Genomic DNA, 16,747 nt, shown 5'->3' with positions numbered 1-16,747 from the left:
TCGCGCGGTCGCGCGTCGCACGAGGACTGTTGCGCGGCCGCGAGGGACCCTACCGGTGTCGGTCGCGCCGGTTTCGAGCCGCCAAGCCAAGCCGAGCCGAGCCAGCCCGAGCTTTACGGAGCTCGATCGTGTCGCGGGGCAGAGCGGGGCCCGCTTGTCCCAGGGAGTCCGCGCCACCGCCGAGTGTCCGACGAGCGCGCAAGGATACAGGCACTTGGGACAGAGAGAGAGGAAGAGGGCGAGCGAGGAGGAGGGAGGAACGGGGAGAGGAAGAGGAAGCGGAGAGGAAGAGAGACGGAGCGTTTGCCTCCTCCGCCGCTTTCAGGCCTGCCTCGTGTCCGTCTGTCTGTAGCGCCGAGCGATCAGGAGGACGGGCCAACCGGGGGCCGTCTGTCTGGCCCTTCGACACGCGGTGCGTCGACAGGCCGGCCGACGACGACGACGACGACGAAGACGAAGACGAGCTTAGCGGCGCGGGAGACTGTCGTGTGCTGAGCCGCACGTTGCCTCTCCCTCGGGGACCGCGAGAGACCACCGGGCGCAGGGATCAGGAGCGCGGATTAGGTGAGGCAAAAATACCTCGGGATCGTCCGCAGGACTTCAAGGTTGCCGCGGACTACATAGGCAGAGAGGAGGAGGAGGTGGTGGTAGAGGAGGACCCTAGGCCGACACGATGCGGCCCAGGGCCCCGACAACGTCAACAAACACCGGCGACGAGGACCGCGGCATCTCGCGGCTGGTCTCCCCGCTCGTCCTGCGAATCACCTGCGTCCTTGCCCTACTGGTGCTCGCCGCCACATGGATACCGGTCGCCGAGGCTGTGGTGAGTGCGAAATACCCTTGAGATGTATCGCGTGCCGGGCGATGTTTCGTGGTGCGGATCCTTTTGTCTTCGCCGATCGCTCGAAACCAATCCGATGATCCCTGGCATTAATGAGGGATGCTTTAATGGTGTTCCGCGAATACTAGAGAAAGATGTAGATCAAAGGTCGATCGAGTCAGGTGGATTCCGTCGGAAAGATTTGACGATGGTGGGGAACGGTAGAAATGTCAGTTCAAAATCCACGTGAATCGGAGAACCGAAAATTGAGTGCGCATCATGTTAGGTATAAATCGTTGTAATGAATCTTTACGCGGCGAATTCTTACGTCTCGATCGGATTACATCGGATTTCGGAGCCGTCGATATTGCGATCGTAGCCGACAGGAATTTGAGAATCGTGGGTTGTGATTGCGTAATCAATTGAAAATAGCCGTCTCTCTTGCTAATTACCTTTTCATATGCGCGTATTTTTTGACGTACATTTAATGCAGAAACTAATATTTTTAAATTTAATAGTTTCTTTAGAGATGACATGTTTTATTATTTTTTATTTTATTATTTTGAATACTTTTCCTGAAAAATTATAAGTTTTTCAGTGCGATACATTAATTTCTGCAAAATGGTTATCGCGATTTCGATTATTTTCTGCATTTCTCATTCGGCCATGTTGGAATCGCCATTTTGGATTCTGATATCAAAGTCGACAACTTTTAAATCCTTTAAACATCAAGTTTGATAAAAATTACTTCAAATTTAATTTCTTTTTTTAATAGCTTATTATTTTTCTTAAAAGATATATATTTTACTTAAGACTTTAGATAAATCAGATAGATTATTAAATAATAATCAGCAGCTTTTATTAATTTATATTCCATAGTTTTTTTTACCATCTCGAAAAATGAATCAAGCACAAAAATCAGCTGTCACTATCATACATATAGAAAACATGATAAATCTCTGTAGAAATCATTTCTATATAGAAACATTTATTTTTATCAAATTTCATTTATGATTTATTTATAGTGGTATTTGTAGTGGTCTATTTATTTGATAGATCGTGACATATAGTGCCATTTGAGATATAACATCAAAATTGCTTCATTTACTTTCAAATTGATTCTTTTTTCTTTTTCAACGAGCAAATGACTACATGATTTAACACTAAAACGGCTTAAAAAATAATTTTCTAAAATTATATTAACACATTATTTCTATTTTTTTATAATATATATTTATAATATATCAATGTATGAGATTTTATGAAATTTTGCTAAAATATAACTATATTCATCATACATTGAATTTTCTAAATTTGTTTTACACATATAAAAAAATTGGGAAATATAATTAAAGAATTAATCTCTCTCTCTCTCTCTCTCTCAAACGCACACAAAATATCTATTATAAAATCTTTGTTTATATTTTCAAGCACATTACATGTAATTAATTTTTCCATGTTTTTCAGTACCAAATTTTTCACTAACTGCAAGTCGATTTTCTTGTTACTTTCCTTCATTCATAAAATAGGACACTATTATTCTACTTGATAATCAACTCTCGGCCGTTTCAGTGTTAACGAATGTAGGTGTGTTTTGCTAACCTAACGGATGACTATGCCCGAGAAATAGTCTAATATCGTATCATATCTGGGACAACTTCTGTCGCTCTTAGGTAAGCTCTATGTATGAGTATAATTCCAGTCTTTCAAACAATGCGTGGGAACGCATTGTCGACGAGTGCTTTAAATGCCGATATCGTTGGTATGTTTGTATACCACGATGTAAATAAAAATATTCATCAAAATAAGATAAGAAATAGAAACTAGAAAAAATACATACGTGATTACGTATACGTTATGTAAAATGTATGCCATTTTGTTATCTTAACAAAGTATTGATGAGACAGTTACTTTCTATTTCTAAATGCGTCGTTACACACTTGATACATATTGTATGTGCTTAATAGAGCGAAAAAGATGGCATTCAAATTTCTTTTCATATCTAAAGGCGTTATTGAATTGCACTGTGTCACCTATAAGGTGATTCGAAATGTGTAGCTCATAATACATACAGCTAAAATATCAAAAAAGTAGATTACAAAAAATTACTTTACTACACATATAATAGAAAAATAAATTTTTATTAACTTTTATCTTTTTCAATATTAGCTTCAATATTGACAATTTGCAATTTTAATTAAATATTGATAAGAGAAGCATATTTGTTTTATAATATATGAAAATAATATATATATTGAGACAAAAAAAATAGTATCAATATTTTCGAACATAGTTTGCAATGAAATAGAGCTATAATCTTTTTTTTATACGTGTAATATTTTTTTTATACACGTATTATTTATCTACGTAAAAGATATGTCTATAAAAAATTTGATGAAAAATCATGACTCGAATCGAAACAAATCAATTTCACGGATTTCACCCACTCCGTGGGTGGTAAATGACGAATGCAGCGTGATTCCGCCCTATGAAGTACAACGTGCATTTAACTAGTACAAAATTTTGTGATATATAAACCGGTTTGTGTAGTGATCGGAGAGAAGATCGAGCAATGTGTAACGGATGATTAAATCGGGCGTGAAGCCGATAGTAATGCAAGAGCCCCACGTAGAAAGCGTTCATCAGCATGACTTTGAGTGCGTCGTGTAATCCGAGAGCCTGAAATTGCGGCTATTTGACATAATCTCGTTGCAAAACGAGACATTACAGTATCTCGGTTAATCGATGACGAGGCATGTATACTTGCACGCTGACCGCAGGGTAACGCTTTTCCATTCTGGCTATGCAAATTTGTGTGATATCGTGTATGTGATTAACATCCTTCAAGCTATAAAATTCGAGGCTGGCATTTTAAGCAATTATTTTTCGACGGAAGAACTAAATACATAATTAAAAATAATGAATATGTAGTTTATTAATGAATTTTCTGAGAAATATTTTCTCAAGAAAATTGATATTTTATTGAATTACACGCTGGTAATATAAATATAATTATTATTTACAATACAATTACATACAATAAGAGAATAATAGTTTACTCAAATTTTATATCTGTGATTGCGAACAATCTTTTTCTCTCTGCAATACATTTTTATATCATATAGTAATAAATTATTTTTTTAAAAATATTTAGTAATAATCCACATATAATTTATACAATTTATACAAGATAAGATTTTTTTGCCACACTACTTGGACGGTATCGTTAAAGTCACCCGGTAGACAAGTACGTGGGCGATTTCGACGCCCGAACAGAGGACGCATTTGTTGCGGAAAACATGAAAGAAAATATTCGGCACAAAAGGGGAGGGAGAGAAAGATAGGGGCGAAATGCCAGTGCCCGGTAGTCGGAGAGGGATCGCATTTTTATGTGCCTTTTTTGATCCCCTCGGACGGGTCACTCGCCATTATGCCAAAGTCATTCAGAATCGTGAGAATCCGCTTCCTAGCGAAAGTTGAATCGCCTCCCGATGAATCCAACTAATATATCACGAAGAAATATTACGCAGACTAACAAACCGTGTAACGTTTGGAGATTATATTTTTCCAAAGATTTTCTATAACTAAATAATTCGCTTGTAAAATTTATAAAATTTTTTTAACAAGTAAAAATCATTATACGTATGTGCATATGTAGGAGACATCTGAATTACGCCCATACGAATTACTCAATACTGTCTTTCGTTTTGTATTTTTTCAAACTTTGAATGAACTTTTATATGGAAATGTAGTAATAATACGATATATTATTTTAATCTCTAACACCTCCAAACTATACTTGTAACAGTTATTTATTTTCGAGACGATGTAAGAGCTCAGTTAAAGATTTGTTTGCGTAGGTTTTTATTACTAAATTATTCAGCAATATTGTTATGCTTTATTTAAGCTTTTCTTCCTGATGTTTATGGAATTATTTAAATTTATTTTACGAGCCATAAAAATAAAGTTAAAACAATATATTAATAGTAAAAAATAAAGAAAGATTGAAAACAAGTATGTAAAGTATTGGGTAGTTTATGTAACAAAAAAATAGGCAGTAAAATATATATATGTATGTACAGAAATATCTCAATTTTATCAACTAAAAAAATTAATTTAAAAAAATAAACCAAGAGATAGCTAATTTTATCCATATATAATATTAATATAAAATAAAAAAGAAATTGCATAACTTTAGAAATATCTAACAGTGATAAAGATATTTTTGTAATTGAGAATATGATAAAATAATTTACCGAAATATAATATATAGATTGGTGAAGAACTGTAGGAAAAGAGTCTGCGGTTGTTGCGATAACGATAAAGCTTTCCTGTTGTCTTTCAAAAAAGATAATTATTGCGGGATGAGGCTGTAGCTCCATTCAATTGCTCGTTTTGCAGACGAAATATGACCAAGCACCAGATGGTCGAATATCTATCCTATTTATAAATTGTATGTTTTACATGTTTGTGGGATATCTATTTTTATAAATAGTTTCTCATAAGTTAAAATTAACAATCAGAAGAATTTTATAATGAAATGATTTATATTTTTTTTAAAGAGAGAGAGAGAGCCGCAGAATATTTAATATATATTTGATATGTATTTTTTTCACTTAAATCTATTATCAAAAATTTTCAGAATAATAATTAAATCTTTATAATATCGTTAATATGTATTATTTCTTAAAGTCAAGTTTTTTTATAGATGTTTATTTTATGATATTCGATTGGATATAATGAATAGTTATTAAAGAACGAAATTAATGTGAGAAATGTGAATTTAATCGATAAGAAAAGAATATATAGGCTTTTGTGGCTGATTCTTGTACCATAAACTTACACCCACTGCGTCGATTCAATATTTCGAAATATAATATATCGCTACGCGTGGTTTCCCGAAATATGTTCATTCAAGCTTCACAACCGCGAAATATGTAAAACAATTCCACCTACGCGCTTACGAACGGAAGATATGAAATTCTATTTTAGGCTTTCATAGATCTATTCTTTTTACAAGGATAATTTTATAATACACGAGAATAATTATTACTTTAAATTTAAAGTACAACGTATTGCAGAGAGCATATTTTTTGCTGAAATTTAGTTTTTTTTTGTCTTTTACGCAAAGCTATATATTCACAGCTTAATTTGCTTTATTATGTAATGATGCATTTTTAACATTCCATTGAATGACATCATAATATTCATGTAATTGAACCTAACACGCTATTCACACTTCGCTATTAACCTTCCGCTTTGTTATGATATCTGATAGATTGTGATGATAGAATGAGAATGCGACAAGTAAGATACTTTACAGCAATTATGTTTCATATTTGAAAGCAAACCTCTCAATGCACTTGTCTAGGCGAGATGATATAATATGGAATGCGTCATGGCAAAGAAAGGAAAAGCCATTAGCGGTCGATGACATTCGCGTCCAATTAAAATGTTACGTCATTCAATCGCAAAGTAGTCTAGGAATATATTTTTCGAAATAAGTTGCCAATTATTATATGATTAGATTAAATATAAATTAATTCATTTTTTAAAAAAATATATATGTATAATTTTTTATATTTTTTATAGTTATATAAAATTTTATTGAAAATACATAGCGCTCAAATTGCTCGAAAAGTAATTTATGAAATGCGTTATATGGCGCGCAATATTATTAATGCAATTACATAGACTTCAAACAAGTGACATCATGTTTTAAATTAATTTATTACGAGTCCGTAATACAGCTGTATTGACTTGCTTTTACGATGCAAGCAAAGTTAAAACACACACAATGATAATTATTTGAGCTTTACTTTATTAAAAATTTAATTTAATTTTTATTTTTGCACCCAAGTTATAATCATGCGGAAAATTTGTCGCAGAACGAAGTCGGAGATCATTTTCTGTTAATTGCAATCACAGACTTATGTATGCAGTACTGTGTGTGCAGTCACGTCTAATTTATTTAAAGAAACACTCTCATCGATAAGCGAAATAGAAAGCAGATAAACGATTCACAATTATCAATGACACGTTTGTCTTTAATAGCTGAAAACTGAGATCATCGTAACGCCCACATCATGGATTAATATCAGGCGTATATAATAATGCATACATTTAAAATTACATAGACTCGTATTTACGATCGTATAATGTGTCGATAATTATAACTCTTCTGGAATTTATAGTGTCAGAATTGCATTTCAATTTTTACCTTAATTTCCAACAATTCGCCATTTATTTTATTATCTTTTCTTTAAGTATTTGATTTAATTACTTATTATAACTTCTATAAGAAGCTGTATTTTCAGATTCTTATAATCAAAAATTGATTTTTACGCGAGATAAGCAAAAAATAAAAAAATTATTTTAGTCTGCCATTTAAATAATACATTTAATTAAAAGAATTATTAAATATAAGTGAATTAATTTTTAAAATTTGTCGGAATTAATCCTGAATCTCGCAATAGCATGTATTTCCCATGTTATTTTACGATTCCGACTCAGAATCGTAAAATTTGCTTGTAGGACTATTTTTGTCGAAATACGAATCGCTTGAAAGTTCTAGCTATTTTTAGAGTCGCATCGAAGCGAAGTTAATGTTTACATGATTGCAACCGAGAATAACGGGATGTAGGAAGGGGAAGAGGGAGAGGATTACCTCACGATAAAATACAAATTAGCTTTAGCGGGCTGACATAGCTATTATCATCTCGTCAATTTAGTGACAATATAGGCACGATGATTGTCAATGACATCACACGTTGCTGTCACTTATTACGCACATGTATAATCCATTATTGAAAATGATCGCATTTATTCTAATGCGTTACTATTTAATTTTCCTCATAGAAATAATAAAAACTTTTCATTGATATTTATTAAAAATGCACTTACTTAAGAGCTTTAAAATTGCTCTTATTAAATAAACTATATCATGCCTAAATTTAAACTTTGATTGTCAATCATGTTTAGAATATATTGATTTAAAAAAAATATAATATATAACATATCTTTAAAAATTTTAATGAAATTTTATAGAATAAATAATTTTTATTTTCTTATATTTCCTTAGTCCCTTTTTATAAATCTTTATAAATCTTTATAAATCTTTTATAAATCTTTTTTTATTTCTTTTAAACATTATTAATAAATGTCAATGAAACTGCATAATTAATCATGACATAATTGAGACTGAAATTAAATCTGTTTTCTTTTTCCGTGGTTGGTCTTTCACGCATGACGCATCCCATATGCCACGCGTTAAGACGAAAGCAGGAAAGCGGTCAATAGTGGCTACTGACATGTTCATGTTAAATGGTTTTGGAGTATGATGTCATATGTATGAGCAGACGGCTGTCTATACATATCGCAAACCGCAGGCGTGGAATAATGTTCTCAAGGCAACTGCAAACATTAATTTGCATCGCGCATTGCGCGACATTAATCTTTATCGTGAACAATAACAGTATAAACAGACGTATAAATACACACTTAGGAACAGCTGTCGGTTGATAAATCGTAATAACTTGCATACTCGCAATTAATATTAGTTCAAAGTTTATTAGTTTCGAAAATAATAAATTTAGTTGCGATTGAAAAAAGCAGAAATCGTAGGGACTTTAACTAAATCGTTTTTAATTCCTTCTGTTTTATGCATATATATTTTTTAGTATACCTAATTTCTGTTTAACAATTCATCGTTTATGTTATATTTTCGGTTGGAATCGGTTTTGAAAGTTTGTATGGGACTTCCTGGCTTTGAGGATCTCTCTGCTTCACGCCAGCTGGCAGATGTAACTCACTGCACGATAGTGTGGGCGATATCCCGTGAATGATACCCCTCTAACATAAGATTACCGATTGGAAGGCATGAATGAAAGGCTTCGGTCAATTCGATGAATGATGGTTCAATTAATTATACGTGTTATGATTTGCAGCTGCAGTGCCGACAGCCTCTGCGAATCCCGTCCCCAGTTTCATCACGTCAGCTTAAATTCTAGCACTTGATTTATTTATCGTTCATCCGAATAATAAATCCGAATTATGTATGACGTAACGATCAATTAATTCGTTACAATCGCGTAAAAAAAAAGACGCACACGTCTAATTTTTTGCAAAATTTTGTTTTATTTTTTTTTGCCATCGCGTAATAAAGAATTTATGTAATTTTAATTCGCACGCAATCTCGGATTCCTATAGTTGACGCGTTTGTCGTTAAACGTGCGTTAACTCTCTGTCGCTGATATGTACTTTCGCTGGCCGCAAACATTTGCTCCGCCGCGAATGAACGCTTCATTGCGAGCGATAAACGCGCGATAATGTAATTCCTCGAAGCTCATTTTCAGGCGGATGCTGCACGGAGCGAGAGTTCCCCTTCGGCTAGTGATCTCTCGTTCTCTCCTAAATCGAGGAATTATTATGTTACTATCAATCGGCCGTCGATCTTGCTCTTGTCTTCCGCGAAATGAGACCTCGGCGCTATCATGCCGAATGTTATTCAGGGGCACCGTGTAATTTAATCACGAACACGACCTTAGCTTACACGAGTGACCGCGTTACGAAAAACGATACGCTTGATCCGATGATCGCCGATGAATTTATCATTGTCAGTCGTACCAGAACTCATCTCACTAATTCGAAATGGAAGAAAATATGCAGCGAAAGTAAAAAATAATCCTGTTTCTTAAAATAACTTTTATAATTAATATTTAATTAATTTTAATATTTAAATAATTTTTATATTTAATATTTAATTATAATTTTGCAATTATAATTTTATCATTTCATATGTGCAGCTTATTTTCTGCCACAACATAAATATATAAGAAATTTTATAGAATAACCCTGCCATCAGCTGGCAACGATAAAATCCGCGCACACTCGGACTTCATTAAATTCGTGGGTCTCTGAATCAATTTTTTTTCCTTCCTTTTCCCCTCCCCTTTTTCTTTCATGCACAAATATACCGAGAATTCGTGGCAGGGCGTGGGAGCCGAGAGGAGAAGAGCGGGCACGTGCGATTGGAATATATAACGGGTTATCGCGCAACAACCATAAACGGCCTATCCTCCTTCACCCTCGAGCTCCCGTCTCTTATCAGCGATTGTCATGCTGAACTGCTTCATTCACGTCTGTAATAAATAATTTTAGGAGCATGATGTCACTCGATAATCGCGTCGATGGACCACATATTCGGCAAGATCGTATTAATTATAATGGAATGATGATTATGGAATTATGAATTATAATGGATACAAAGTTTTTCATTAATCTTTATTTATATATCAGATGATGTAATAAGTAAATACAAGACAAGAATATATCGCTCAATATATTGTAAAAATATAATAAGCAAATATTAATTTATTTTCAAGCTGTTTAATGAAGTCTCGATTATAACGTTCGATTACAAAACGCCGCCTGCGTGATGGTTTTATTAATAATGACAGAATGATTTGACATTATAAGCATTTGACTTTTCATCTTCATTTTCAGCTTTAAATTTTGCATTTTATATATTAAATGATTAAGAAATTTAAATGAGGAATAATCTTACGAGTGAGAATTGGGGCGATCGTTCCCTAAAATTCGATCGGATATATCTTATCTGTCACTTATTCAATCTATGTGGGACACTCAGGGGTGGACGCAATATCTCTTGCGAAACGAGTAACCTCGATACAGTTATCGGCGAATAAACTGCGGGAGTTCAAGGGGTTAGGCACAATGCGTAACACTTTTTCTTTGAATCGGGTGCGTAAAACCCGAAGAATCCGATTCGTGGCTCCTCTCTATATGTCATACGTTCTTCTACTTCTTGGAAGAGAAATGGTTTCCCTCGGGAGTAATCGGTTTATACGCCGGGAATCTATTTTTGTACAGGAATCATGCGCGCTGCCCGGGGAAAGCTTTAACACTTTCGTGGGTAGGTGACCTGGAACATTTTAAAATAGTATCGTTCATGTCTGGAAAGTCGATAGCTTTCATAGAGACTGTATCTCAGAATTTCCGATCTTAATTTCAATAGCCGATTGTCCAAGGAATTTTAAGTAGATTATGTCTTAAGAAAAACATCGAGATACTTGTGCATTATATAATCATAATATATAACGGATTATGTCTAGATAATAAATTGTTTCCGTAAAAGAAGATTTAAATAATACTTTAATAATAATAATAATAATTTAATAATAATAATAATTGTTATAATAATAATAATTTACTCAGAGACCTGTAATCATACAATTTTTATAAGAATATAGTTTAATCTTACATCGATTTTAAATTCTCATACGTTTTAGATTAAAAAAAAATTAATTAAAAAAAATATGTACAATATTTTCTATCACATGAGTCAATAATTCAATGAAAATGAAAATGAAAAATACCTTGTATTTCATGCTTACATCAATGGAATTTCTCCAGCTCATGTCAAATTATTTCTCACGTTGTATCTCTGGCTGTTCAACAAATCGCTTCGCGCCTACCAATCTCGAAAACAACATCGCTCATCTTTACGATGGTCGTTCTATGGGAGAGAGAAAAACGAGCTGTGTCACGTTTTTCGGGCTTTTGTTTTTTGAGTGCGATTAACTTCTCAACGGGAACCGATTCGAGAATTCCTCTCGCGGCCCCGGTGAACGCACCCCCGGATATCGATTACGTGCCCCAAAAATAGGGCGGCTGCATATCCGTTTCTATTTCCGCGGCAGTCGATATATATCCATCGCGTAGCGTACTATGCGAGATATTTTTCTCTCTCACGTGTCGTCGATAAATTAAGCCGGGAAAGTAGATCGGCCAGTGGCGATGCTACATTTCCCTGCATCCACAAAGAAACGAGATCAAGTTTTAAGAAAGAACGCCAGAGAAGAAATACAGATCGTAATTCTTATGATTTAATAACACATAATAAGAAAAGTACTATCTCACTATCTTTAGCAAAACGCAAACGGTCTGAGAAGCGCCTCAAAAATTGTTATTTAATATTAATTAAAATTATAATTGTAATAGAGGAGAAAATTTTTATTAACTTTATTTGTATTGTAAAAATATTGTAAAAATATTACGTTTAAACATTTATTTCAATACATATGAACTTTAATTTAAATTCAGTGTTTGTAGAGTTAGAATAAAAATTAAATTTAATTATAAAGCAAATTTTTAATTCAATTTAATTAAAATTCAAGAATTTCTGACGTCAATGAAACTTTTTCTATACTATTTTTTCTGTAATTAATCAATATTTTAATTAATAATATTCTGGGCGATAACCTTAACTAAATAATAATAATAATAATAATAATAATAATGTATACAATTATATTTTTAGACGTTAATCGAATGAATAATGTAAAAAATGGACATGATCTTGCTGACGCGGCTAATAATCCAACGTCCCTGAATTGGATCATAGTCTCGATAAATTATTGCACTTTCGAAATCACGGGGTCAGCGACGAAGGCGCTGATGATCGCCCGCGTCGATTAATAACGCGGGAGTTGGGCGGGTACGCTAAAATCTGGCATTTGACCTGCGATGAAAACGCGTGCGATCGATTAAAATTGAACGAAACGTTAAGTGATAAGCTGCATCGCTGCGTGCAGTCCATTTACGCAACGTGTAATGCGCGAAACCTTGCTCTTCACCCGCAGATCTGCGATGTTTTTTTTTATGACTCGATGTTATCTATGATCTATTTTAGCATGTGATGTCACAAATGGTGGGAAATAAACCGAGCGCGATTCTCTTCGAACATTATCATGATTTATAACGCCCAATGTTGACATATTATTCTCAATTCTCTAATCTACTATTTGTAATTCTAATCTACTAATCCTGATAGTTTCAATCATATTTCTTCGGACTTGTATACGCATATTTAATCATCTCAAGTTATTTTGTAGACATCTTGTATATAATCGTGATTTTTAATTATATTCGAAACTTTATAATCTGTAACATGACATTATTTAATCTTTATTATTACATTTCTTTATATGAAATTTAAAACGACACACTAAAGTAATAATTTTCAAGAATTTCAATATTTATGTTTTTTTATTATCCATCTTTTTATCTTTTTATTTCTTTTAATTTGAATATAGTGCTGATATAATCCATATGACTTTAATTAAACTTGGTATAATAAAAATTAATATTAATAATCAGATTTTAAACTTCGACCCTTATATTCATTTTTTATTAAAGTAACGTTTGAAATTTAATTTAGATTTAAATTTTAAATTGCATGAAACGTTTATAAGAGTAAAAAGGATAAATAATAATTTGTATTTTTCACTACAAAAAGAGAGAATATTTTCCAATTTTTTTTTTTCAAATAAGAGTTTTCAGTCACAAGTAATGCAATTAAATATATTTACAATATTCTGTCGCGGAGCTAAATTACGAGCTTTTATGCCGTATCAATACTTTACGGCAGAAAAGAGTCACAAAAAATTTCATGCCAGGATGCATGCATCGCAGTGTTCGTTAACTCCGGAGATCATAAATCATTGACCGCGACCCATCTCTCGCTTGTGCCACAAACTCATCCCACACATTCTCGATTATACAATTTTTTTGCCGTTATTTTCAATATCAGGGTCGTTTATTATACTTTGATATAAAGAAAAACAAAATCTATGCAAAATATCTTATAATAGAAAAAATAATTAAATGTATTTTTATTTGTGAAAAGTTTGACTTTTCAAAATTCTCACACACACATATTAATTTGAACATATTTATAAAAATATATATTCCATGTGTTAAACTTAATCTTTTACGAATGCTATAAATTTACTGCGTAAAATAAAAATAATTTTATTAATTACCATTAATTTACTAATTAATCATGCGAGATCTTTGTAAAAAAGATTTTACACTACTTCATATATTCATGTATGATGTCTCACGTTGAGCAACATCATTGGGTCATTTATGGAAAAATATCCCGTAATTCACAATTATGCAACGTGTTTATTGCACAACATAATTTCTCAAGTATTAAAAAAATACGCTTAAAATATAAATTAATCGAACGATATTGCCCATCTTTCAGAATTCTTTTTCGAACGAAAATCGATATTATTTTGATGAGTTTAGATATTACAAATACATATGATCTCCATTTATGTGAATAATAAATTTATTTCTTTAAATTATATTTACAAAATTATATAACATAATATATTGTCTATATATTGCAAAATAATTCTTAAACTACATGGTGTTCATAAAAAGTGCTTATTTTAATTTCTCCTCAGATTATAAGATACAGAGGTATTTAAAGAATTCTAAAATTTAATAATACAAAATTTATTTAACAACGTAAACAAAAATTTGTTATTTTTATGAGAATTACACTCTATAAAGTATATATACATAGAGATTACAGCAAAATTATTCAATCTTATTCGCAATGAAGTTTCTCGCACACGTTCAAAATATATATATATATTCCGAGTATTCTTGCAGTTTCAAGCAGAATCGCGAGATAATACTGTTTGCGCGATATCGATAGCAAGATCAGCGCTCGCGGCTCTATGAATTCTCGATGCTCCTCGAGATTCTTGATCGATCCTTCGAAGGATGCTGCGGAGTATCTCCGGTTCATCTCGTTTAACCGCAAAGGGGTCGACACGTGGAAAAGGAAATCTTCGCAGAGACTTTTCTCTTCGCGATGACGCTGCAAATATTATCACTGAAATGTATGCCAAGAGAAATTAAAAAGTGAGAAAGCAATCTTTAATTATTGTTATATAATAATAATGTCATTTTGAATATTTTGATTCTTATTAATAGAGGCAATATATTTTTTATTCTTTTATATACAGTCTCTATTGTACTCAACATAATTTATTGCGTTTGCCGAAAATTTCCTTTACTCTTGCATTTTAGTAGAGAAATTTGTGATTAATTTTTATCGACCATTTTAAATGTCATAATTTTAATCACAAGATTTTTTCAAGCAAATAAATTTAGTAAAGCAGCGGTTCAATTATTTGCATTTATAATAATTTTTATGATGTCACGCTTTCTCTTAAATATCATCGATATAAAAACTGCGCTTGTGCAAGGGTGACTTTTTAATTTTATTTTACTTTCGTCGGTGTATTTCACTGACATCACAGCGCTGCAATTCTCGCGATCGTTTAACAGACGTCCCGATTAAGCCCCTTATTGCGGGCGCCCATGCACTCACACAAGCTGACACGTGGGTCCTTTATGGGGTCAACACTTGCGCCAGCCACACTGGCACTTCGGCGAACGAGATGCATGATTACGGTCATAAGCTGACCTAAGTCCGTAGGTACGTCTCGATGATCCTCCTGGAAGGCCTGATGGTAAAGCAAGGAAATCTAATACGCGAGGAAATAATCGCGCGCAAAATGATATATCCCGCCGCGATATTCAACTCTAGTCCCTGCCGTATTAAACTCGATGTCGAACAGCGCAAACATTTCATTAAATAAATAAGAATCGCACACATTCTTCGTTTAATTAAATGAATAAGAATCACACACATTCTTCGTTTAATTAAATGAATAAAAATCGCACACATTCTTTGTTTAATTAAATAAATAAGAATCACACACATTCTTCATTAATTAAATAAATAAAAACTCTTGAAAGATTCTAGGATATTAATTTTTTCAATATATCATTCGATTGTAAAAAATTGTGAAAAACAGCTAATTGATTTCTTCGAGAAGATTTATCACGTAATTACATTTGTAGTTTCCATCATTTATTTCTTTCTTTTTATCGTCATCTCTTCCGACGCTAATTCCTCTTTAAATACGGAAAATGTACGAAAACTAAAAGAGATTTAATAACTTTCTGGTCGGTGAATTGATTTTCGAGCGGCGTCGTCTTAAGATTTTAAATATTTCTGCGCGCGACAGTGGTCTCCTGAAGCAACGGACGATCCGAGACGCGTCGAGAGAAAGGGAGGACCGAAATTAAAAAGGCGGTAGAGATCGATGCGAGGAGAAAAAATGCGTCGAAGAGGATACGAACGAGGGAGAAAGACGAGGAATAAAAAAAGAGAGGGACGAAAAAAAACAAGGCAGACGAAGGAACGGTGAGAAAGACGACGCGATGCGCGTATCTTCCTGCGGACGACGATGTCATCCGGCCAAGTCCGGGGACGCTTAATATTACTGCATGTTATGCAGATTCCGTGGAGCCATTTCCCCTCGCACAGGATCCTTCGCCGATTCTTACCTCGCTATCGCATAAACTGCCCTTGAGCCTGAATGAGACAATCATCTCTTCTCGTTTGATACGAAATCTGACATTTACTATTTAGAAGACAAATAAAATCGTTCGATTCGCCACACAAGAGATTATTTGCAAGGGTATTTTAAATTTATAATATTAATTCAATTGTTATCTCTTCAAGAAAAATGATGATAGAAAGAAAAATTAAACCTTTTCTTTTAATAAAAAAATCTCCAAATAATTTTTATTATTTCAATTTAAATTTTTCGTTTTATTATATATCATAAATTTTAATTTATAGTATTAAAAAACACAGGATTTATATCATTTGTCAATATAAATGGACATAATATTTGCATTTTCTCCGCGTAGATTTCGAAAGGCAATTTCTCCTAGCGTGGGCGTGCTTTTCTTTCTTCTCTCGCACCGATTCAGCTGTAAATTCTACGTATCTCGCGCGGATCTAGATGGTAGATCGAAATGAATTCAATTGAAAATTTGCAAGAGGGCATATTGAATGTTCTCGCATACGATTAATGGGGCTCGGCGAGAAAGTTCGGTGTCGCCGATACCATGAAGATATCGCGAAATGAACCGGTTGGACATGAGAGGCCCCGAGGATGGGTTGCGCCTAAAAGCGACCAGGTGAGATGGCTATACCGATTCGTCCCGCCGAAGTATTACGCGATT

At 33.6% G+C, this 16,747-nt stretch overlaps 1 protein-coding gene across 1 annotated transcript in view; it reads left to right on the top strand.

The window, feature by feature from the left end:
* The first annotated feature begins 347 nt into the window (after positions 1–347).
* Positions 348–16,747, top strand: part of LOC105254668 (collagen alpha-1(IV) chain) — a 51,741-nt gene continuing 35,341 nt past the window's right edge. The window contains exon 1 of the mRNA XM_011263494.3: positions 348–823. Within this exon, the coding sequence (XP_011261796.1) occupies positions 674–823 (150 nt within the window). The 5' untranslated portion in view covers positions 348–673. The remainder of the gene's footprint in view (positions 824–16,747) is intronic.

Source organism: Camponotus floridanus, unplaced genomic scaffold, assembly GCF_003227725.1.
Source record: "Camponotus floridanus strain SB8 unplaced genomic scaffold, Cflo_v7.5 scaffold62, whole genome shotgun sequence".
Taxonomy (NCBI): domain Eukaryota; kingdom Metazoa; phylum Arthropoda; class Insecta; order Hymenoptera; family Formicidae; genus Camponotus; species Camponotus floridanus.
The sequence above is the reverse complement of the archived record's forward strand: the minus strand, read 5'-3'. Positions and strand labels throughout refer to the sequence as shown.